This window comes from Podarcis raffonei, chromosome 13 (assembly GCF_027172205.1).
Source record: "Podarcis raffonei isolate rPodRaf1 chromosome 13, rPodRaf1.pri, whole genome shotgun sequence".
Lineage (NCBI taxonomy): Eukaryota > Metazoa > Chordata > Lepidosauria > Squamata > Lacertidae > Podarcis > Podarcis raffonei.
In genome coordinates, this window is record NC_070614.1 from 31,226,051 (window position 1) to 31,251,603 (window position 25,553).

Below are 25,553 nucleotides of genomic sequence, written 5' to 3' on the forward strand. Positions count from 1 at the left end.
TCTGTAGACTTGTGACAAATATCTGGAGGGAGGAAATAATATTTTTTTCATTTCATTTTCTTCACATTTTCATTTGGTTATCACTTTATTTCTTTGCAATGTTCAAAGTGTATGGGTGATTCTATTTTTGGTCACTTTACCTTGTGAAAAATTTCAGGAACTTAAATTTGGTCCTAAAAAATCTTATCTGTGTCCTGCTTTTGGACTTCCTGTAGGCATCTGCTTGTCTGCTGTGACTGGAAAGCAGAATACTGGGCTTGACTGGCCATGAGCCTGATTCAGCAGTGCCTTCTTATGCCCTCCTGTGATCTTATGTTTATCCATCTAGTTTAATATTGTCTACTCTGAATTCCAGAAACTCTGCAGAAAGAATTTACCACCATCATGCTAAAAAAAATTAAAAATCTACCTGGGATATTTTAACTAGAGATTACAAAGAATAAATCTGTGGTTTCTTTGGCATGTATTACATGTGCTCCACCACAAGCACCATTGATCTGCCACTCTTCCCTAAGCATTCTCCATGTGACAGAGCACCATCATGTTATGAGTTTCCCCAGCAATGCTCCACATCAGTGGTGGCTGATGTGCTTGACTGCATGTGTGGTAGTGAAACTCACAACATTGTATCACAGTTTGTAGAGGTTTCAACACAGGCATGAGAATTCACCATTGGTAAATGGCTGTGCCATGTGTTAGGTGATGATCCAATCAACCGGAACTAAGATGAATTCTGCACAGACCATAGTGGTCGTTCCCCCAGTTAATGGGAAAGACATTGCAAAATGTCTTTAAAATAATTGTGACATTTAATTGAAACAAGTGCACAACTTTTTAAAGGGAGTGTGTTTTACTGACTCAGCTTGCCTCCATGTTTTATATTCAGACCTTGCATCAGTGGCACCCTGTGCAACATCAAAATCCAGCACGCGCACCCGCCTCTTGCCTTCCATTGGGCATAATAGTGGTGGTATCTGATGTGACACCCCAGATGCTCCGTACCTGATGTGGCTGTAGTGGTGGTATCTGATGTGACACCCCAGATGCTCCGTACCTGATGTGGCTGAACCAGTCACGCTTCCTATAGACATCTGTTTGGCTGCTGTGACTGGAAAGCAGAATACTGGGCTTGACTGGCCATGAGCCTGATTCAGCAGTGCCTTCTTATGCCCTCCTGTGATCTTCTGTTTATCCATCCAGTTAAATATTGTCTACTCTGAATGCCAAAAACTCTGCAGAAAGAATTTACCACCATCATGCTAAAAAATAATTTTAAAAATCTACCTGGATATTTTAACTAGAGATTCCAAAGAATAAATCTGCACCCGCTTCTTGCCTTCCATTGGGCATTATAGTGGTGGTATCTGATGTGGCACCCCAGAGGCTCCATACCTGATGTGGCTGAACCAGTCACGCTTCCTTAGAACTGCCTCTGCTTGCACCCTAAAAATCAAACTCCTTACCTGAAAAATGTATTCTCATAGATAAGAATACATTAATTGCTGTCCAGCAACATGCATGTCATAAATAAAAACACTGAGGGGGTACAGTTCAGCTCAATAGTTTCCAACCATATGCAGATTACATCTATCAAATGGTAATTTCTATACCTTTGCTACCATTTTAATCACACTTTGCTTTCCATGCTATTCTTCTAATCTGCACATCTATGCATCTCTCTTCACTTCCCCACCTCCTTGCTCTTCATTATTATGAATAGGCTGAGATATAACAAAAATCCCTATTATAATATTGTTTTTACTGTTCTGCTGGGAGCCACCCAGAGTGACTGGCAAAACCAAGCCAGATGGGTGGGGAATAAATTAACCATCACCACGGTGTTTCTTGAGTTATCTGTGCCTGTTGTAGAAGAGACAGATGGATTCCATTTAAGGGGCTGCAAAGCAGCTCTCCCACTTTGCTTTTCTGTGTTGACACTGGAATCAGTGTGATTGTATCCATTAATATGTAACTATTTAGAACAACAACAAAGGATTCAACAAATAAGCAATTAGAAGTGGTCCAATGCCTTTTAGAGAAGGATATGTACCTTCTTTGGAAGGCAATTATGCAGCAGACAAGCCTAGTTTTCCCCAAAACAAAACAAAAATATATTCAACACATATGAAAATTTGCTGTTCATCCTATATGTTATGTCTCTCAATGTATTATTTAGCAGTACAATGCATCTGTACATAGATGTTTCAATTGAAGAAGAAGAAGAAGAGTTTGGATTTGATATCCCGCTTTATCACTACCCAAAGGAGTCTCAAAGTGGCTAACATTCTCCTTTCCCTTCCTCCCCCACAACAAACACTCTGTGAGGTGAGTGAGGCTGAGAAACTTCAAGAAGTGTGTCTAGCCCAAGGTCACCCAGCAGCTGCATGTGGAGGAGCGGGGAATCGAACCCGGTTCACCAGATTATGAGTCTATCGCTCTTAACTACTACACCACACTGGCTCTCACATAACAGAAATTGGTATGTTGACCTGCACTACAGAAATTGGTATGTTGACCTGCCCTCATTGTTTGTCCAATCATTTTTAATAAATTATTGAATCTAAAAGCCATTGCCCAATCTCACAGGACTTTCTGTGGCATTCCCACTGAATGTGTTTAAGTAGACACAATTAAGATGATAGCTAGCTAGCTAGCTAGATGAGAGAGAGAGAGAGAGAGAGAGAGAGAGAGAGAGAGAGAGAGAATCCAGTCTGAAGGAAGCAAATTAAAGTCCCATAACGTCAATGGGAAAACTTGAAATCTGCCATTAAAATAAAATGTTTCACTTTAGTTGTCATAACATTGTGTGAGAAGCAAGCCTGAAACTCTTGAATTGATGCATGTTAAATAAAATTTAAAAAATGAAATAAGTTCACCAAAAATACCTGATGTGTCCAAGATCTGAGATTCTATTTCACCAAGACCTTCGAATAGCTTATGTACTTACAGCTTTGATGTGATCACTGGTATTGTAATAAGCAGGAGAGAAAATTAGCCTACTACTGTGAGAAAATGCAGTCAACTCTGGCTTCCCCATGTGGTCTCTGAAGCTATTGCCTAAATTTAATTTAGCAAGAGACCATAACATCTCTTGGGTCTTCAACTGCTACTGCTTTAGCTCTTCCTAGAAAGGTTTCAGAGGTATCATTACGTAAGGAAAGCTGCATCAGTGGACCAGTTGCATGATTGCTTCTCCAAATTTGATTCTCATTTCATTCTTTTCCTGCTGAAAGTGTATCAGGGTATGCATTGTGTTTATGCTAGTTGGTCACATACAGTGTTAGGTAGCTTGCAACAAGGGTGTGTGGTGATCTTTGAGGAGTTTGATGCTCCTTCTCTGTTTAGAAATCTGCCAGCTCTTGCAAAAGTGATTTGAAGAAAAAAGAAGAAGAATGTAAATGTTTTGGCTGCCTATTTTTTTCCCCAAAAGATTTTTATTAAAGTTTCAAAAATTATATAAAAACAAAACAAAACAAAAATACAAACAGACAAGAGTAAAAACAAGTATACTTTCAATCCCTTATTTTCTTATAAGTTACTTCCCCGACTTCCTCATACCTCCCCTTTCTGTATTCCAATTTCTAATTTATTAATTCAGCAAATCCTTTCCCTTAATTTTCATTTAATTTTTGACCTTTCTTTTCTTTTTGCTTATCCATTACAGCTGGAAACCACATAAATTCTAAACCAGCGTCATTCTAACATTCATTAATTTTGCAATGTTTCTTAAGATAGTCCTTAAATTTCTTCCAATCTTCTTCCGCTGTCTCTCTCCCCTGGTCTCGGATTCTGCCAGTCATTTCTGCCAGTCCCATATAGTCTATCACCTTCATCTGCCATTCTTCCAGGGTGGGTAGGTCTTGTGTCTTCCAATACTTCGCGATAAGTATTCTTGCTGCTGTTGTAGCGTACATAAAGAATGTTCTATCCTTCTTTGGCACCAATTGGCTGACAATACCCAAGAGAAAGGCCTCTGGTTTCTTCAGAAAGGTATATTTAAATACCTTTTTCAGTTCATTATATATCATTTCCCAGAACGCCTTAATCTTTGGGCACGTCCACCAAAGGTGAAAGAATGTACCTTCATTTTCTTTACATTTCCAACATTTATTATCAGGCAAGTGGTAAATTTTTGCAAGCTTGACTGGGGTCATGTACCACCTATAAATCATTTTCATAATATTCTCTCTTAGGGCATTACATGCCGTAAATTTCATACCGGTGGTCCACAACTTTTCCCAGTCAGCAAACATAATGTTATGACCAATATCTTGTGCCCACTTAATCATGGCTGACTTCACCGTTTCATCCTGCGTACTCCATTTCAACAGCAAGTTGTACATTTTTGACAAATTTTTAGTATTGGATTCTAACAGTTCTGTTTCCAATTTTGATTTTTCCACCTGGAAGCCAATTTTCCTGTCCAACTTGTAAACCTCCATTATTTGATAATAATGAAGCCAGTCTCGCACTTTATCTTTTAATTTCTCAAAGCTCTGCAATTTCAGTTTGTCCCCTTCTTGTTCCAAAATTTCCCAATATTTCGGCCATTTGGACTCCATATTGAGCCTTTTCACAGCCTTTGCCTCCATTGGCGACAACCACCTAGGGGTTTTATTTTCCAGCAAATCTTTATATCTAATCCAGACATTATATAATGCTTTCCTGACAATATGATTTTTAAAGGCTTTGTGAGCTTTAACCTTGTCATACCACAAATATGCATGCCATCCAAAAATATTGTTAAAACCTTCTAAGTCCAAAATGTCTGTGTTCTAATGTTTTGGCTGCCTAGAGGCCATCAGAAATCCACCTGCTTTATTGCGCACTAGCTGCAGCTTCTAGACTATCAATGGTCTTCACTATCAGAGACTATATGCCTCTGGCTGGGAATCATAGACCAGGGAGTGCTCTGTGCTCAGTTTCTGCTTGTGAGCTTTCCATGGGCATCTGCTTGGCCACTAGGAGAACAGAATGCTAGATTAGATAGGACTTTGGCCTTATCCAGCGCATGCTTCATATACTCTTAAATTTAAAGGTAGTTTCGTGTATAATGCAGCTGCTGTAATCTAGCCTAGGATTTGCGTGTCGAGGTCCCCAGGGCCACCCCAATAACTCACACATCACACAGAATTTTTTGTTGAAGGTTTTTGGCATAATTTTGGCCACAACTTTATTAAAATACAAAAATGTGAGTGGTTGCTTAGGCATTGGTTGTGACTATCTGCCCCCACCATGTGGGACAGGCTGACATTCCGCACGATGCGAAAGTCAGAAAAGGGGAATACACTTGGGGGTAGCGATGGAGCAGGGAACCTGCCCTCAGCCCTCCCCAAATGCAACCAGGAGCTCATTGCTATGGCCCGAGCCCCCTTGACAGAGTGGACAAGCAATAGTTAGCCCCCAATTCCTTTAACAGAATCCCTTGCAGCAGCAGCATGAGAGGGGCAGGCACAGCCAATCCATGCCCCTCAACCAACCAAACCATAAACCAATGCCTAACCACAACCTTACAAGTTGTAATGATTTGCTACGCAGTAAGCAAAAACCAAATGGTCCCAGCCAATCAGCCAGATGGACAAAATTCCTACTGGGCCCCTGCCCCAAGAGCAGTCGACCCCATGACAGGCATAGCAAGGTCAAAGCGAACACCCCTAATTCTAGGGGGGGGGACGGGCAATCCGATGCACGGGCGAAAAGAGGAAGCCCTAGCTTCGTGCAAGGAGTTTTAGCATTTCTGGCTGTCAATCAACAAATGGCAACATTAACTTCTTCCCAACAACAAGGGAAGCCCCAATCGCATCAGTGGCCAATGATCAATTAGCCCGCCCCCAACTTTGGAGTGTCCTGGCGGCCCCCGCCGCAACACGTGCTCTCCATGAAGGAGAACACGCTTTATCAGAGCACAGAACATTGAATCTATGTCCATCCAGAAAGCACTCCACAAAACACATGCCATTTGTGCATCTAAGGACAGTAATTGATCCAGGTGTACCTGTAAGAAGCACAACTGCAACTTCAGGGGGAGGGTGACCCCATACAGAAAAGGATGTACCCTACCAAAACAAACTGAGAAACCCCCTCCAAACAGTGTCTCTTTCTTTGCACTGAGCTTCAAATTATTGGCCTTCATTAATTTTTACTGTTTTTTGCCTTTCCCTCATTTTGCTTTTTGTTTTTGTTTTGCCTTTCCCTAAGTTTAAAAAAAAGGCTTAATATTGTTAGGAGTTTCTGAAGTTCTGTATAACTTGGAGGAAATGGAGTGGGCTGGATCAGCATAGAATAAAAGCCCCCATAAGGGGCCTGAGCCATGTACTAAACTCAGGTTAGAGCCTCTGCCACTCTGGAATTTCTTCTCCTAGCTGCCCAGTGACACCCTGGTAGCTTGGTTTGCACCCTCCCAGTGGTCAGCACTGGGCAATCCCATAGAGGGGTGTTGGGTGCTTCCCTGACCCCAATGGAGTGTCATTGCACCTGTAGGGGCTCAGAAGAAAAAACTACACTATTCCACCACTACATTGTGGGCTGTGTAATCTCTCTTCAGGGAATCAGATTATTTGTCAGAGCTTCCAGGTTGCCCGCAAGATTGAGGGGGCCTAGCACACACCACATGTATGTGACATCACACACGTTGTGCATCACACACGTGTGGTGTCACACAAGCAGCATGCAGGACATTGCAACATCTGGAGGAGGTTGAGTGTTCTGGAAACTCTGATGCAATGTGCAAACCCTGTGATGTCATGCATGTGCACTGTGTCTGATCCCCTCAACATTGAGATGCCCTTTCCAATAAAGGTTGAGGGAGCTGGAGACACATTGTCCCCCTAGAGTTGGCACATCTGTTGGTTGTAATGAAATACCTGGAGCTTTTCTCAAAGTTCCTCACATGTTTCACCTGAGGAGAGACATCCAAATTCCACAAAAGGGGTCATATTGGAGGTTACCCAGCAAAAGGGCATAACCCAATACTACCCCACATGACAATAGGCTTGTGGACAGGTTGTCTCTATACCGCATTGTGTTTAAGATTGTGCCCTTGTTGATTTATATGGCTCAACAATTGTCTACACATGAGGACGGGCTCTACACTCAATAAGCATTACATGAGAATAACAGAACAAGTGCACAACTCAAATTCTTATGTTAAATGTAATGTGAGATCAGCCTGATTTTAAGCGATGGGAGGAACATTATACTTTATGTTAGGACATTGAATCTGAGGTCAGAGAACTCTTAAAGTTCTCCATATATGTGCTTTGGAATTGACTCAGGAAAGTGTTGCCATAGTTTGATCCTTTGGGATGCATACCTGCTGAATGATGAACAATTTTTTTCCCATATATTCTGTAGGAAACAGAGTTGTACTAGTTCAGCCTCTATCATTAAGAAAAGAAGAGTGGGGCATGACACAGGTTGGTGGCTGCTTAATTCTTATAATATTTAAACTGGAATTTTTAAAAACCAAAAGGGTATTAAGTACAGTGGTACCTCGGGTTAAGAACTTAATTCGTTCCGGAGGTCCGTTCTTAACCTGAAACTGTTCTTAACCTGAAGCATCACTTCAGCTAATGGGGCCTCCTGCTGCTCCTGCACTGCCGCTGCACAATTTCTGTTCCCATCCTGAAGCAAAGTTCTTAATCCAAGGTAATATTTCTGGGTTAGCAGAGTCTGTAACCTGAAGCGTATGTAACCTGAAGCATATGTAACCCAAGGTACCACTGTATTATCCTCCTCCAACTGCTTCAAATATTAAAATGATTCCATGACCGACAAAACTAACAGTATGAAGTTATAAAATAAACTTGAAAAGAAGCAATATGACCCTGAATGAAAAAATTACTTATTGCTGTCAAACTGGAAATACGACTGTGAGGGGTGTGTCTCCAGTATGAATCTCTATAGTTTTCTGAATGAGGCAAGACAGATAAAAATAATGTATCTCAATGAGACCATCCATGGTAACGTGATTTAATTCTTATTTTAACAAACAAATCAAGGAAGAGGGAGCAAAGGATAAGGATGGGAAATTTAGGGTTCCATGAGACACTATGGGTGCAAATTATATTTGCAAAGAAAGAGGGTTGCAGAACGGTTCTCTTTTCTCTCCTACTTCTCTTGCTCTTTCTACTGATGGGCCATCCACTTTCTGGTGCACATTTTATTTTTCTGTTTTGCTTAAAAGGTATTGTAGCAATACTACTACAGTGGTATCCCGGGTTAAGAACTTAATTCATTCTGGAGGTCTGTTCTTAACCTGAAACTGTTCTTAACCTGAAGCACCACTTTAGCTAATGGGGCATCCTGCTGCTGCCGCACTGCTGCCGTGTGATTTCTGTTCTCATCCTGAAGTAAATTTCTTAACCCGAGGTACTATTGCTGGGTTAGTGGAGTCTGTAACCTGAAGTGTCTTTAACCCAAGGTACCACTGTACTGCCAAAAGAAGTAAAAAAAAAAAAAAACTCAAGCTGCGGAGGGGAGCCTGTTCCATAACAATATATATAAATATAGGGTTTTGAATAATGCTTCATGTAGGGAGTTCAATTTGAACAACTGAACTTTCATTCCTGTCTTCTCTATGTATTCTTTAAATCTGCTCCAATGGGTCTTCCTCCTCTCTGGAGCAGATATTGAGGATGCAGGAGACACTACGGAGGAGAGGAGGGGAAGGTTCTGTGGAATTAGTGGAAGTCTGAAGTGCTGCCAAAGCAGCAGCATCAGGTATGGTTCATTATTTATTAAAATATTTCAACAGTAACAGTTTCATACAGTTAAATTAAATATTAAGCTTGAAGGTAAGAACTTGTGTGTACTAGTTTCAAACTTATTTAGGAGGTTGCTTATGCTTCCCCCTTTTGAAATTTGTAGGAGATAAACATTTTTATTGTCTAAAATGTTTTTAAATGAAACTTTTCTTTATTACCTCATTTGTTTAGTTTAGTACAAGAAAGGGCTTGGTTTTCAATCTATGAAAAATAGTATATCAATCCTAATATCTTGTATTTTTTTTTCAGTTTCACATGGTCCATTTCTTCCCTTGATTTAAACAAAAACAGCTGATGTTTCTCATGCATAGCTCCATGTATTAACTCACAGAAACAGGCATGTGGGAAGTTTTGTCCTTCTCTGGCTCATGGTTTCTATACCTTTCTTACATAATCCAGAATTATCACAGCAGAAGAAGAATTGGTATGACCAATACCTGTACCTTCACTATCCCAAGTGACTCTTTCAGCTGTGCATTACAATGAGGAACCAGACAAGGAATGTGACCGAATTCATCCTATTAGGATTCATTGGAACTAAAAGGGTTGAACTTGTACTCTTCACTTTATTCTTCATCAGCTATGTTTTTGCTTTGGTAGGCAACTTTATCATTATTGCCTTGGTGTGGTCTGAGAGGACTCTTCACAGCCCAATGTACATGTTTATTGCTAACCTGTCATTTTTAGAGACTCTGTACACCACCGCAGTTATCCCCAAAATGTTAGTCAACTTCATGAGTCAGAGAAAATCTATCGCCTTCCATAGTTGTATTTTGCAGGTCTACATCTATTTCTCAGCAGGTTCCAGTGAGTTCTTCCTTCTGGCTGTCATGTCATTCGACCGCTATCTTGCCATTTGCAACCCACTGAGATATACAGCCATCATGACCTTGAGACTTTGCCTCCTCCTTATTGCTGCCTCCTGGATGTGGGGCTTCTTTGCAGTCCTACCACCTACAGTCCTGGTAAGCCAGCTGCCATTTTGTGGACCCAATTCTATCAACCATTTCTTTTGTGATGTTGACCCAATTCTCAAGCTGGCTTGCTCTGATGTAAGGAAAATTGAAATGATTAATTTTGTCAATTCAGCTTTGCTCCTCCTAGGCTCATTACTGTTGACGAGTGTGTCCTATATATCCATTATTGGAACAGTGCTTAGGATCCCCTCAGCAAAAGGACGACAGAAAGCATTCTCTACATGTGCCTCTCACCTAATTGTGGTGACACTGTTCTATGGGAGTTCTATTTTCATTTATGTTCAGCCACAAAAAAACCACTCATTGGACCTCAACAAGGTAGCCAGCATACTGAACACAGTGATAACTCCATTACTGAATCCTTTCATTTATAGTCTGAGAAACAAGAAAGTGAAAGAGGCCCTGCGACATTTCACCAGAAGAAAGATTTTCCCTTTAATTAATTGCTGAGTCCTGGAAACAGGGGAAAGTTTCCCTACACTATGTAGTGTTAATTAACAATGAAAGTAAATGGGGACTATTGGTAAAAAAAATAAATCTTTATTACAGCTTTAAAACTTTTAGTAGTGGGTGGGGTTGAGTTTGTAGTTTTTACTGAGAAGACCAGATTGAACATTCTCACCCAGGGTCACACATTCTCACAATTTTGTGGTTTCCTGAGCTCCTTTGGAAAGCAGCAGAAAACCAATATCATTGTTATTAATAATATATATTACGACAAACCTGAAAATTTTTCTGTGAGTGTTAGATGTGGAAAATAAATCCTCAAAGAAACTGTTTCACTTGGCTAATTACAATTATATAGTTGCATTTCTGAGTTTTGTTTAATGTTTTGACTGGTACTTTATATTTGAATTTATAGATCTCCAGCAGCAATATATTCCACAAATATTTTCTGGGGGATTTTTTGGTCATGCTGAAGCCAGTTGTGAAATACTTGAAGTTATTTATGATGATTTCTAATTGTAAACGTTGAAGAATTAAGCCACAATTTTCTTTTGCATAGTCAACTAGTACTCTGTTGTAGAGAGACAGTCATTTGTCTCTATTAAATGGAATCTGCAGCAAAATATTTTGGTGTGGAATGTTTCTGTTTAAGGTGCCAGCCAGCCAGTCAGACATATCCCATTCCAGGGTACTCCATTACATCCCTTCTAGTTTTGTGGTTTCCAGCCTCAACTCCCACCCCAGGATTGACCCAACAATTGAGCATTCAGTCTGGTGTGGATGTGCCATGCTTCACAAGAAGCTTTCTTTTAGGAAAGCCATTGGCAAAGCCTCACTCAGAATCTGAAAGATTGCCCTTTCCCCTACACAGCTGTTGATCCTGGGGTGGGTGAGTGAGGAAATCCAATTTCAGATTGTCATCTGTATCCTGCAGGATTACAGCTGTTATGCAGTGAGCAATCCTTTGCTGGGTGTGTGAGTGCTCCTCAAGTGTCCTTCCTCTCCTTGATCCACCTATTGAGGGGAGGGGGCAGTTTGGGGAGTGAAGCTCCATAACCAGCTTTTCTAAAGGAAATTTGCTTGTGAAACACTCTGCGGGACTTCAGCTGGTACATAGCCCTGTACAAGCTTTCAGGCTTGCAAATGGATTCCAAACTTGGAAACATGGTTTCTTCTTCTTCTTCTTCTTCTTCTTCTTCTTCTTCTTCTTCTTCTACTACTACTACTACTACTTCCTTGAAGCAAATAACATGGAAAGAAGCACTGCAGTTCTCTTAGATTTCTAAGAAGTGGCTCTTATGTCATGTGAAAGCTTGAATATAATGCACAAATTAGCAGGGAAACATCCAGAAAATGAAATAAACTGCTATGTGAACACTGCCCAGGTGTACAGCAAAGAAGCAAAGGGTAAAACTTCCACACTCAACATAACAGTCTGAGCCAGATCAGAGAGCACAAACAAAAAAAAACAACACTCATGCAATTGCTAAGTGTGTGTCCAATGTTGTTTCTAGTTTGGCCAGAAAGGATAAACCACTAAAACATGTGAAGTACAGTGTACATTTTTGATAGGAATCGTTGATAACCCTTGATATTGGAAGTGGAGTCTTATCACTGCACATTATCACATTAAAAGTGATTATTCAATAAGTACACAGTTCATCCCATAAACAGGATAATTACTACATAAACTGATAGAATGTCCCCTAAAATGGCTGCAAGAAACAGCACTATGTCCATGTCAGCACCCAAATGCCTGAGAGAACAAAAATGACTGCTTGGTGCTGATCAGATATCAGTGGTAGGCAAGGTTGCCCGGTACTAGGCAAGGTTGCCCGGTAAGAACATTCTGCACATGGGTATGGATAACTGATATGGATTAGACTGATCTGTCCATCCCTGGTACAAAGTCAAGGCATGAGGAACGTATAATACAATAGCCCTGAGATATACTGCATCTATTGCAGTATAACAAAACAGTTAACTTCTCAAATAAGTGGTGTGGTAGAATGCACTCTAAAATTTAGAATTGTGTGCTCTGTGCACAGTTGCTTGCCAAGATGTCTGTTAGTAACTTTTCCCATCACAGTTCCTCGCCTTGCATTTATTGGCCTGGAAAAAATAACGTAAGAGTTTTTAAACTTGTTAAAGTTCTTAAATGCTTTTTCAGAGGCATTTAGAAACACTAGAATATTGTCACTTCTACGTACACTATCCCCAGTAAGGGGTGTAGCGTATTAAATTCTACTGAGAGTAGACCTATTGGAATTAATGGACATACGTCAGTCATGTCCATTGATTTTAACAGGTCATTAATTTTAATATTCTATGCATAACATTAGATCTGGAAGCTGCAGTTAGCGCAGAATGCTGCACCACGATTTCTGACAGAAGTGGGGACCATGTGCTCAGAGATCTGCACTGGCTGACAATTTGCTATTGGTCCAAGTTCAAGCTGTTACTATCAGTATATAAAGCCATTTATTACGTGGGACCAGTTTGCTTGTGAGATTGCCTTACCCCACATGTGCCCACTGAACCACTTTGATTGGCAAAATCAGCACTACTACAAGTGCCAGAAAAACCTTGATCATTTAGTGTAGCAGTGCCTACACTATGGAACTCCCTGCCTATTGAGATCAAGCAGCTGCTTTCACTGTACTATTTTTTGTGCCAGCTAAAAACATTTTAGTTCAGACAAGTCTACCCAGATGATTAGGAAACTGAGGCGATTTTAAACTATTTTAGTATTTTAACCTTTGCATGTTTCAAAGAATGGCTCTAGTTTTTTTTCATGATCCTATTGTTTTATCTCTTTGCTAACTGCTTTGAATAAGTCTGGGAAAGTGTCCTTAAACTGCCATATTCAACCACAAAGTGTAGTTTATGTCATCTACCGCAAGAAATCTCATTAGCTGTAATGAAATACTTTTTTTTGCTTTCCTCAAAATTCCTCAAATGTTTCACCTGATGAGAGACATTCAGATTCACACAAATGTGAATCTAGAAGACATTTTGTAGATAACTCCACAAAGGTTCAACACCCAACACAAATCCAATGAAACATGCCAGATGACAATAGGCTTGTTCACATATTACATTGAACCAAGGCACAAGTTGTCTCCCTAGGGAGTTTTTGTAAATATGTATATAGACTCAACACTCATTAAACATTACATGTGAATAATTGTACAGGTGTACAGCTCACCTGTTATATACACAAATTCTAAACTCATTGAATTCTGTGTGTGAATACACCTATTGTAGCAGTGGAAGATTCAGTGATCAGAGAAACAAAATATTTCATTATTCATTCTGTATTTTAAATGTCTGCAAATAAGTGCTTTGGAACTGGTTCAGGGATATATTGGTAGGCCTGATATAATTTATTCCTTGGGGATACATACTTACCCTTTGATGAATAACTGTTTCCACATATCCTGTAGTAAACAACACTGTGTTCATTTGGTCTCTATCATGAAGAAAAGGATAAAGGACTATAATGTTCTAGGCTGCTGCCTTCTTCATTCACCTAATATTTACACTGAAACTTTTAAAACAGTATTAACTGCTCTCTGACACACCTATGTTCAGCCAGTTCTCTCCTGTGGGGGTGGTAAGAATCCAAGATAATGAAAACCTGAAAGAAGCTTGAAAAAAACATTAATATTGCTGAGGATGGACCCATTGCTTAATTTTGGCAATTTGGAAATATATGTTTGTTTTCAGTTTTATCCCTGCAGCTCTCTGAAAGAGGCAAGGCAGAAAAAATTGTAGCTTAATAGACTATGCTTCATGAATTACCTTTTATTTTGACAAACATATCAATGAAAATAAGAAGGGGAAACCGATAATGAAGATTGGGGTTTCATTGGCACCCTATGGGTGCAAGTTACATCTGTAGAGAAAAGAGATAAAGGCTTATTGCTGAAGACCTGAGAGAGGTGGGAATGGTTCTATTTTCTCTTCTGCTTCTCTTGCCATCACTGTTTATGTTCCATCCACTTTTTTCCTCTGCTTCCTCATTCTCTTTGTTCTGTTCTAAAATTCATTCCAGCAGTGTCACTACTGGTAGAAGAAGTGAAACATACTGAGATAATAATATGTGTATTTATTTTATTAAAATATTCCAACGGTAAGAGTTTAAAACAGAAGCTGGGGGCATGTTGGATGAATTAAATAATAAGAGCCAGGTTATCAATTAGTGCTTTTCAGTACCATTGATTTTAAACTGGAACATTTAGGAAATTACTCACATGTCTTGCATTTGAAATTAATGGGTGATAAACATGTTTAACACTCTCTAAAGTGTTTTATTTTATTTATTTATGTTTAAAAATGAAATATTGGCCTTATTGCACATTTCTATTGCATAATTTGATAGAGGGCAAATGTTTTGCATTCATGAAACATAGAATTCCAGTTTTGGTTCTTTCAATACTTCTCTCTTCCCTTCTTTCCCTTAGTTTAAGCAAGCATAATTGATTTCTCCATGCATGGTCTGACTGGGAATGCCATATGGACTCTTCCATGCTTCTCAAACTCAGTTTTCATGCCTGTCTTATCTAAAATTTCAGAGTGGAAAAAGAATTTGTCTACCCAGCTGCTACCCATCTCTCCATTTCTTCAAGTGACTGTTTCAGCAGCACATCACAATGAGGAACCAGACAAGGATTGTAACTGAATTCATCCTCTTAGGTTTCTCTGATACTAAGGTGGATGAACCAGTACTCTTCACTTTATTCTTCATCACCTACACTGTTGCTATGGTAGGCAACTTTATCATTATTACCTTGGTGTGCTGTGAGAACAGCCTTCATAGCCCAATGTACATGTTCATTGCCAACTTGTCTATTTTGGAGGCTCTCTACACCACCACAGTTATCCCCAAAATGCTAGTCAACTTCATGAGTCAGAGAAAATCCATCTCCATCCATAGTTGTATCTTGCAAACCTACATTTTCTTCTCAGCAGGTTCCAGTGAGTTCTTCCTTTTGGCTGTCATGTCATTTGACCGCTATCTTGCCATTTGCAACCCACTGAGATATGCAGCCATCATGACCATGCGCCTTTGCCTCCAGCTTATTGCTGCCTCCTGGATGTGGGGCTTCTTTGCAGTCCTACCACCTACAATCCTGATAGGCCAGCTGCCATTTTGTGGACCCAATGTCATTAAACATTTTTTTTGTGATGTTGACCCCTTACTCAAGCTGGCCTGCTTTGATGTAAAGAAGATTGAGATTATTAATTTTGTAAGTGCAGCTTTGCTGCTTCTGGGCTCATTACTGGTGACAAGTTTGTCCTATATCTTCATCATTGGAACAGTGCTTAGGATCCCTGCAGCCAAAGGACGACAGAAAGCATTCTCTACGTGTACTTCTCATCTATTTGTGGTGACACTCTACTATGGGAGTTGCATTTTCATGTATGTTCAGCCACAAAAAAATCACTCTTTAGACCTGAACAAGGTAGTCAGCATACTGAACATAGTGGTAACTCCATTGCTGAACCCTTTCATTTATAGTCTGAGAAACAAGAAAGTCAAGGAGGCCCTGAAACATCTTGCCAGGAGAAAGACTTCCCCCTTAATTAAGCTCAGATTTCTGAAACAGGAAAATGGACCTATGCACTGTGTAGTATTAAATAATGGAAGTTGATAAAGGTGGGGAGGTTGGTGGGAAGGTGTACACACATCTACAAGGGTGGAAAAATGGTTCAGCTGAATTTTCTAGATGTGTAGATCATTTTCCTGGGAAACATCTAATCTTTGTTACTGTTCGAAATCTCTAACAAATGTGGTGTGGTGGAGCTTCTGGCTTTCAGTGAGGTGATATTCATTAAAAAATTTACTCAGTGATGAATCTCACAGGACAGTCTTTGAACAGATACTGTCTTACAGTCTCAGCTACCTCAGAGAGTTGGTTTGAAAACAGTAACACTATAATCCACTTTTTTTACTTTCTGAGTTCCTGTGAAAAGGGGCATATAGCTGTTATTAATAATTTTGATAATGATGAGGCTGAGAATGACCTGAAAACTCTATTGTGTGAGTCTCAGATGAAGAAAATGTAACCTCAATATAAAATGTTTTACTTGGTTAATGACAATTATGCAATTGCATTTCTGAGAGACATCAATTTTACGATTTAAATTTGTTCGTTAACTATAATTTTCCAACAAACATTTTTATCACACTGTATCCAGCTGTGAATTTCATGAAGCTAATTGTGATAAACTTTAATTGTTATGTTTGAAAACTTAAGCAACAATTCAGTTTTTGGTGGTTACACAATGCTCTGTTGTAGAGAGATTACCATCAGTCACAAATAAATGGGATTCACATACACAGTGTGTTTGTGTGTGTGTGTGTGTGTGTGTGTGTGTGTGTGTGTGTGTGTAATGCTTCTATTATGGTTCCAGCAAGTCATGTCCTTGCCCTATTCCAGGATATCCATTCAATCCCTTCCAGTGTTCTGGTTTTCCACTCTTCCTGCAACAGTCAGGCAGCATTTGGTACCAATTTCTCTCCCTCCCTGTCTCTTTTACAAAACTCACACTCTCACAAACTACAAACCCAGGGATGCAGATATCTCCCTACTGTGCCTGTTTGGTACTATTTGGGCTATGTAAGTTTTTACACAACTGGAGAATGCCACGTATCATTATGATATGGCTGTTTCATCGCACCTTTTTATGAAATTGAACTGGGGTCATATAGAGAGGGCATGCTGACATCCTGATGCAGGGAATGGTGATGTTGTGGATCGAGGGCCCGACCCCCGCTATGTGAAATAAACACACAAGGACACGTGATATAAGGTTAATGGGCAAGAAAAGGCCACAACTTTATTGATTACAGCAGTGAAAAGGTATTGGCTTAGGCATTGGATGACTATAGGAGGTGGGTTTATTCAACAGTAGGTGGAGCCTGTTGATGCTAATCCAACTATAGGCTCACCCCTGATGTCACCGAGGGTCGTGCCATGGCCTCCCGCCAAGCAGGCATCAGACGGAATACACGACCGCCAGATTCCTTTAACGGAATAACCCACGGTAGATAGCAAATGCGATGGCCACACCTAGCCCTTGACACACATGAATCCAATGCCTAACCTACCCACCAATACCACAAAAGTTGTGACAATTGCTACGAGGTAGGCGAAAAAACCAAAAAGCCTAATGCCAAATGGAAAAATTCCTACCAGGCCCCCCAGACAACCGGGGCGACCAACCTAAGGTCCATAGCAAGGCCAAAAAACCTAGACCCTGAGCTAAATGGGAGTGGAGGGTGGGTGACTCGCTGCGGGACGACGACGACTGAGGAGGAGGCGGAGCTGGAGCCGCAGCATTAAGCTGCTAAACACGCCCCCCGGAGACACCTGAGGAGGCGGAGCTGGAGCCGCAGCATTAAGCTGCTAAACACGCCCCCCGGAGACACCTGGTTGGCTGCCTCCGGTGGGCGTGGGCGCCAGTCAGGTGAGGAGGGGCGGGGGCTAAGGCCCCCGGCCAGGGGCGGAGCTCGGGCTCCCGCCCACAACCACTCCCCTCTCTTCCAGGGAGGAGAGTCTTTCTAGTATTTTGTGCAGTATGCACATGTATCAATAGAAGTAAATATACAGGCAAGTAAATGAGAAGAATTAATTTCCAAAATTCTGACTTCACAACCTGAATCAGCATTAATTATTACTTTCAAGTTTCTGATCCTTTTGAAACACTCACAATATTTCACGTATTCCCTCCTGATGAGCTTTAGAAACTACCTGAGAGTCTCCAGTTCTACTGAGAATAAGTTTGGTAGTCTCTTTCCCAATGTCTTTTGCACTCTTGGGACCACAGATACAATGTGTGATGCCATCTGTAGGCTGCAATGCATTTATTAACTGGCGCTGTTGGGGGAGAAGTGAGCTTCTGAGGATTTCTGTAGGGCAAATTGAACACATGGCATATCATCGGGGTTAACCTGAATGTTCCCTCAACCTGTTCAGTACCTATTCATATTTTGCAACCTCATGTCATCCAACTGAAAGGTAAAAATTAAGCAGTTCATAATTCTTGCCTTCCTTGTTCCTGCCTGCACTTAACCAATGAGTGCCTTTTGCTCTCACAATCAAAATAGTTCATGTATTTTTCTTGACATTTCTTTCCATTTCTATTAAAATAGAGGGGTGGGGGTGGGGGATGGGGCACTGAATTTTATTTCCATGCGAGGACAGGATGAATGTTGCCATTTGATTCACACAGTTCCTAGTCCCCTGCCTCCTACTCCAAATATGTGATCAGAATTGATAGCAGTTATCTGTGTCTGGGGAAGGAAAAGTAGGACCTTCTAATCTAATGTGTCCATCCCCAATCATTACTACCACGGCATGATAAACTGCTCTTCACTGAGCACTATGTGTGTGCCATGAGATTCAAAGAATTTAACTTCTATTGTAGTTCTAATGATTTGAGAGATGGATATATTGGATAAGCTTGGTATGGGGAGAGCGGGCAGCACTATGCTGTTCTCTGGTATTAAGAGATGATGAAACTTATCTCTCTCCCCCCTTAAAACTTTAAATCCATTCAGTTATTGTTAATGGGGAGGAAATAGGGGGTGGGGGGCAACACCCATGTCAAAATTATGACATTTTCTTCCCCCCAGATCAAAAGTAGCCTTTTTAAGGGGGGTATATGAGTAACAAAAAGAGAATTCTGCCTTACTAACTTTGGTTATGCTGCCTGTTTTTTTGTAGGACAAAATGTATTAAGGACAAAATGTCCAATGAAAGCACCATTACAGAATTCCTCCTCTTGGGTTTCTCTGAAGTTCGGGAGATACAGCTTGTATATTTTGTGATCTTTCTACTGATCTATATGGCAGCATTGTTAGGGAACATCCTCATCCTTGTGGCTGTGGTCACAGATCCCCATCTTCACAATCCCATGTACTTCTTCCTGGCAAATTTGTCTGTTATGGACCTTGGGTACATCTCAGTCACAATACTAAAAGCCATGGCTAACTGTCTCATGAACACCAGGTTGATATCTTATTCGGAGTGCATCGCTCAAGTCTTCTTTCTCTTTTTCTTCATGGCATCAGACTTTTTCCTCCTCACAGTCATGGCGTATGACCGGTATGTTGCCATTTGTGACCCATTGCATTATGAAACAGTAGTGAATAAGGAAGCCTGCATCCAAATGGTGACTAGTACATGGATCAGTGGTCTCCTTTATGCAACATTACACACTGGAGCCACCTTTGCTGTTCCTTTCTGTTCCAACACCATCAATCAGTTCTTCTGTGAGATACCTCAACTACTTAAGCTCTCCTGTTCTGACTTGTACCTTGTTGAAGCTGTGGCTCTGGGCTTGAGTGCATGTCTAGGACTCGGCTGCTTCAGTTTCATAGTTGTGTCCTATGTGGAGATCTTCAAAACAGTGTTCAGAATTCCTTCGGCACAGAGTAGAGACAAAGCCTTCTCTACTTGCATTCCTCATCTCAGCGTTGTCTCCTTATTTCTTTTCACTGGCATCTTCGCCAACCTAAAACCAACTTCCAACTCACTGGCGGGTCTGGACAGTTCAGTTGCCATGGCTTACTGTGTCCTTCCCCCACTGATGAATCCAATAATTTATAGCATGAGAAACAAGGAGATCAAAGCAGTGTTGGGGAAAATCTATGGCAGATCCTGGAAAAAGCATACCAAAGGAAAATGTGGCTGTATAGGTCTGTGGCATAATATGCAAACAGGAACATCTACTCCCTGAGTCAGATATGGAAGTTTCTGACTGGCACATAGTACACAAGATGATTTGAAGCAGGGGCGCCACATCTAGGGACCGGAAGGGGCTTTGGCCCCCTCAATATTGGTGGGCAGGGGGCTGAGCCCTGCAATATTGAGGGGGCAACCATCCTCCACCACCACCGGTTGCCCTCCAAGTGCCCCTGCCCTCACCCGGGAGCCAGGCGGGGACTGAGATGAACAAAGGGCATAGATCACCCTCCATACATCCTGCCTCCTCCCAGCGCCATCATGTGACGCATCAATATGGGGGGACAAGTCAGCTCCCATGATTTAAAGTGTACCTACCCATGTTCTTATGTCTTCATCTATGACCCTGTTCTGTTCTGTGTCCCATTGCTTTCTTTTTTTTTAATAAAGTGGGCAGACACATACAATTGTGTAATGTTGACTAAACTAGACTAGATCATGGTGTTACTGGTAGGTTCTTTTGGCTTCATCTCTGCTTGTCTTTAGATGTAAGGCTAAGATAATGACATTTCAGCATGCATATGAAATGGATCCCACAGGGATGATCTGGGCTTTTTTAATGCTTTTTCCTGGTTATTGCTGCTGAGGCTGCGTGTGGCATATGAAAAGAGATAAAGAGATACAGTTTCTATTGACTTGTTCCTAGAACAGATTTTTTAAACCTTTATTTCATTATATTTACTATAACTTCAGTTGTCCTGAAGGTTATGACTGTGGATAGAAAGTCAGAATTATTCTTATTTTATTTTTAAAAATCCTATAGTGCAAATAAAAGCCTTTGGCAACTAATTTTTGATAACTATTTTGATTCATTCATCAGAGTCATTGTTACTTGAATTCATTGACCATTACTTTGTTGGGTTAGTAACAACAAGTTTTGCTTTAAATATGTGAGTGGGTTGCACTTCCAATTCCAGCAATGAAAGTCAACGTACAGTTTTCCATGCCAGACATTAATGCTTCGAACATAAAAGAGACTCCTTAGTGGTTGGTGAATGAAATAAAAGCTGATGTGAAATGCTCTTCCAAAATCTCCTGTGCTGTTTGTGGTTGATTATTGGTAACAAAATAACCTGTGATGAGAGGGAGAGAAGGGGCTGCAATTATCCAACACACTTCTCAGAAATCTATCATATGTGAAATTTCTGCTCATTTAACGATGAATAAAATTGCTGTGTTGGTAGTTCACATCAAAAGATCATGGAAGCAATTGGCAAAGGAGTGAGGACTGGAAAAAGTAGGGACAAGCCCATTGATAACTTCAACAACATGATTCAATATTTAAGACCGATCCACCAATCCTTCTTGCAATGAGGTTTCCAAATGCAAGAAGTGCTCACAAAATGTATTTATGTACAAAGTGGACGTTTAATGGGGAAATTAATTGTAAAGAATTGAAAATGTAAAGAATTGAAAAATGTGTATTTTACAGGAGGAGTGTGTTCAGAAAGTGTAAAAAATGGGTGCAATTTCAATGCAGAGATTGTTAATCATTTCAAAATGAACAGGGCTTGTGTTTCCTTTGGAATGAGGTACAGTAGAGGCTATTCCAGGAAATAAAATCCTTGCTTAGATTTTAACACTTGCCAGATCCAGCGATTAGAAGGGGATCTAGGAATAAAAATGAAACTCATAACAGTATTGTTTCTCAAACCAGCTTCATTCCAGCTAGAGTCCTTCAGCCTTTCCTAATTCATCTCCACCATAGGTGTGAACACCTAACACACCCACATCCTATTTCAAAGCATAACATTTTGCTTTGGATCCATCCCAAGTTTCTTTAAACAGAACTATTGTTCCAGTTCATAATCATAGACCTGTTTCAGATGGTTTGCTCCCAATATTTACTTTTTGTCATTATATCCCAGCTTTCCTCCAAGGAACTGAAGGTCACCTTCCCAAGTCTAACCTCCAGACAGCTCGGTAAGGTAGCTTAGCCTGAGGAAATTGGTGAAAGGTCATCCAGTTATCTTAATGGCTGAACAGAGATTTGAACCTGAGTTCCCTAGTCCTAGTCCAACACTCTAAGCACAACACTATACTGGCTCAGAATAGTCAGAATAATTTACTTATGTTAATCAGATTCAGTTCTGAATTTGAGATGCAGCTTGACATCTTGGTCAATAAAAAAGATATAACAACCAAGCAGATTTTGAAATCAGTTTCCCATTCTGTCTCCATTCATCAGCAAGTCACTCTTAAGCATCCCTTATATAAGACTGAAGTTAAGGGTCAGTGGTTTAAAGATAGAGGGGAAATAATGGTAGGAAATATAGACAATTGCATCACTTGTTTTGTAAATTAGGATTTGCAAGTCCTCATGGTGATGTTCTCCAAGGAGTGATTCTCTGAAACACTACAGAAAGCAGGGAGGCTCCATTGAATCCTCTTTGTCACAAACTATAAATCATCTGCTAAAGACCACACTTCAGCATTTTGGAACTTTCTTCTTCCAGACAAAGACAGAGGTGAGTAGAATCCTATTAGTTCATCCTCAGTGCAGACCAGGGCTTGGAAGGTGCTTATATTTAAGTTACGAAAAGATCTCAAAATGTTTAATACAGCAGTAAAGTTAATGCAAACATAATTTTTCTCTGATAAAAAGTGATTACATCCATAGTTAAGAGAACATAATAATGTGTTGTTTCAAAATTCTGGTGATTGGGCTTAAAAGCTTCATGATTTTTCATTAATGCTAGGAAGTGTGTGGTTTGCATTTTTAAAAAGAAAGTTAAAGCATTGAGTTAGCAAAAATACCAAAACATCAAGTGGTTTGCTCTCAATATTTACTTATTGTCATTATATCCCCTCCTTTCCTCCAAGGAGCTGGAGGTCATCCTTCCCAAGTTTAACCTCTTGACAGTTCTGTAAGGTAGCTTAGCCTGAGAATATTGGCGCAAGGTCACCCAGTTATCTTAAGGGCTGAACAGAGATTTGAACCTGGGTTCTCAGTGGCGTAGCGTGGGGGGTGCAGGGGGGGACCGGTCGCACCGGGCGCAACATCTGGGGGTTAGGGTTAGGGGGCGCAAATCCACGGGTTAGGGGGCACAAATTACTTGCCTTGCCCCGGGTGCTGACAACCCACGCTACGCCACTGTGGGTTCCCTAGTCCTAGTCCAACACTCTAAACTCTACACTTTATCAGCTACGAATAGTCAGAATAATTTACTTATGTTAATCAGATTCAGTACTTAATTTGAGCTGCGGCATGACATTTTGGTCAATAAAAAAGATATAACCACCATGTAGGTTTTGAAATCAGTTTCCCATTCAGTCTGCATTCAGTCAGCACTTCACTCTTAAGCATCCCTTACATAAGACTGAGGTTAAGGGTCAGTAGTTTAAAGATAGAGGGGAAATATTTCTAGGAAATATAGAAAATTGCATCACTTGTTTTGTAAATCAGGATTTGCAAATCCTCATGGTGATGTTCTCCAAGGAGTGATTCTTTGAAACACTACAGAAAGCAGGGAGGCTCAATTGATTCCTCTTTGTCACAAACTATAAATCATCTACTAAAGAACACACTTCAACATTTTGACACTTTCTTCTTCCAGACAAAGACAGAGGTGAGTAGACTAGGGCTTGGAAGGTATTCATATTTCAGTTATGAAAAGACTGTAAAAGGTTTGATACAGCAGTAGGATTAATGAAGAAAACATTATTCTACGAAAAAATAGGTAGTATTTATAGGTAAGAGAAGATAATAAAGTGGTGTTTCAAAATTCTGGCGTTTGGGATGATTATCTCATATTAAGAAAGGAGGCAAACCCTACATACAATTGCCTGCATGTTTCAAAATTCTGGTGATTGGGCTTAAAAGCCTCATGATTTTTCATTAATGCTAGGAGGTGCATTATGGTTAGCAAAAATACCGAAACATCAAGTGTAAATTTCCTTTATGCAACCACACTCCAAGGAGGATTTTTAAATTTATTTACATCTAGTGCTCATATTTCAGTTCTGAAAAGACCACAAAACGTTTAATACAGTAGTAGGATTAATGAAGAAATGATTATTCTGTGAAAAGATAGGTAGTATTTATAGGTAAGAGAAGGTAATACAGGGGTGTTACCAAATTCTGGTGATTGGTTTTAAACTCTGAACGCTCATCAAAGCCAAATGATATTTCATTAATGCTAGGTGGTGTGTGACTTGCTTTTTAAAAATAAAGTAGAAGCATTATGGTTCACAAAAAAACAAACATAAACACCATCATTAAGATCCTTTATGCAAACAAACAAATGAGAATCTGCTTATTTACATCTAATAGCAAGGTTGCTCTGAAAAGCTGTAGTGTGTATTTGATTCTACTTTCTCAATCTTGATTCAACATGAAACCAAGTTGGGTCTTTGCTGAGATGCTCCCCATGCTCCTTTTCAACTCTAAAATTCTATTAGTACCGGGGAGAATGAATGGTGTCAGTTGAATATCTACTGCTGGCATGACCCATTACCTCATATTAATAACCCCACATACAATTGCCTGCATGTTTCCTCATCCAACAGACTTTCATTAACTCCTTTCTAATTTTAGGTGTTACAAACACCTCTGCTGGTGCTGCTAAAACACAATAACAGAGCTGCTCTTCAAGAAATTGTTTTAAGAAATACTAAAGAATTAAGATGGCCAACCAATCTACAGTGACAGAATTTCTTCTGGTGGGGTTTTCCAGTAATCGAGAAGAACAATTGTTTTACTTTGTGATATTTCTCTCCATTTATTTAACAGCCTTAGTGGGGAATTTCCTAATCACCATTGCTGTTGCCCTGAACCACAAACTCCACACTCCAATGTACTTCTTTCTGGTCAACCTATCATTATCAGACATTTGCTACATCTCAGCCACTATCCCCAAATCCATAGCTGCTTCTTTGTCAGATGACAAAAGGATTTCTTTTGCTGGCTGTGTTGCACAGGTTTTCTTAGTTTTCACTTTTGCAGGTTCTGAGCTTGCCTTGCTCACTATCATGGCTTATGATCGCTATGCTGCAATCTGCCATCCTCTACAGTATGAGCTAATCATGAACTGGGATGCCTGTATCCAAATGGCAGCTGCTTCCTGGATAAGCAGCGCAATCCATTCATCATTACATACCATTATCACTTTCAGGCTACATTTCTGTAGGTCCAATATTATTGGGCAGTATTTCTGTGATGTCCCTCAGTTGCTTAAGATTTCTTGTACTGACACAAAGGTTAACCAAATTTTGATCATTGCCATTGGGTTTATTGTAGATTCATTTTGTGGAGGGTTCATCTTTCTTTCCTATGGCTACATATTCTCTGCTGTGCTGAGAATCCCTTCTGTTCAAGGCAGATATAAAGCTTTCTCTACCTGCATCCCCCACCTGACTGTCTTTTCTTTATTTATGAGCACAGCTGTGTTTTCATACATGAGACCTAAAGCACTTTCTTCTACAACAATGGATTTGCTCTCTGCTTTATTGTATAATGTTTTGCCACCACTAATGAATCCCGTTATTTATAGCTTTAGGAACAAAGACATCCAAGAGGCCGTGTGGAAAATACCGAAAAGAATTAGAAGTCTCCTGGCATGATTGCTTGCATTTTGTCTCATACACATCACAATTCCTGTGCATTGCAT

General features: G+C 40.2%; 4 protein-coding genes across 4 annotated transcripts; all 4 read left to right on the forward strand.

Moving 5' to 3' along the window:
- The first annotated feature begins 9,247 nt into the window (after positions 1-9,247).
- On the forward strand, positions 9,248-11,036 carry LOC128399873 (olfactory receptor 6M1-like). Its single transcript, XM_053361689.1, has 3 exons — positions 9,248-10,132; positions 10,324-10,326; positions 10,989-11,036. Exons 1-3 carry the CDS (start codon positions 9,248-9,250, stop codon positions 11,034-11,036), a joined length of 936 nt encoding a protein of 311 aa, XP_053217664.1.
- A 3,808-nt stretch (positions 11,037-14,844) lies between these two features.
- On the forward strand, positions 14,845-15,846 carry LOC128398695 (olfactory receptor 49-like). Its single transcript, XM_053359947.1, has one exon. It carries the CDS (start codon positions 14,845-14,847, stop codon positions 15,844-15,846), a length of 1,002 nt encoding a protein of 333 aa, XP_053215922.1.
- A 3,100-nt stretch (positions 15,847-18,946) lies between these two features.
- On the forward strand, positions 18,947-19,939 carry LOC128398696 (olfactory receptor 14I1-like). The gene has a single exon (XM_053359948.1). It carries the CDS (start codon positions 18,947-18,949, stop codon positions 19,937-19,939), a length of 993 nt encoding a protein of 330 aa, XP_053215923.1.
- A 4,546-nt stretch (positions 19,940-24,485) lies between these two features.
- Positions 24,486-25,506, forward strand: LOC128400454 (olfactory receptor 14A16-like). Its single transcript, XM_053362642.1, has one exon. The coding sequence runs from the start codon at positions 24,571-24,573 to the stop codon at positions 25,504-25,506; it is 936 nt and encodes a 311-aa protein (XP_053218617.1). The 5' UTR covers positions 24,486-24,570.
- The last annotated feature ends 47 nt before the right edge of the window (positions 25,507-25,553 follow it).

Excerpts from the sequence above, each read along its gene's own strand:
- LOC128399873 (XM_053361689.1), top strand. The coding sequence starts at position 9,248 with ATGAGGAACCAGACAAGGAATGTGACCGAATTCATCCTATTAGGATTC.
- LOC128398696 (XM_053359948.1), top strand. The coding sequence starts at position 18,947 with ATGTCCAATGAAAGCACCATTACAGAATTCCTCCTCTTGGGTTTCTCT.
- LOC128398695 (XM_053359947.1), top strand. The coding sequence starts at position 14,845 with ATGAGGAACCAGACAAGGATTGTAACTGAATTCATCCTCTTAGGTTTC.
- LOC128400454 (XM_053362642.1), top strand. The coding sequence starts at position 24,571 with ATGGCCAACCAATCTACAGTGACAGAATTTCTTCTGGTGGGGTTTTCC.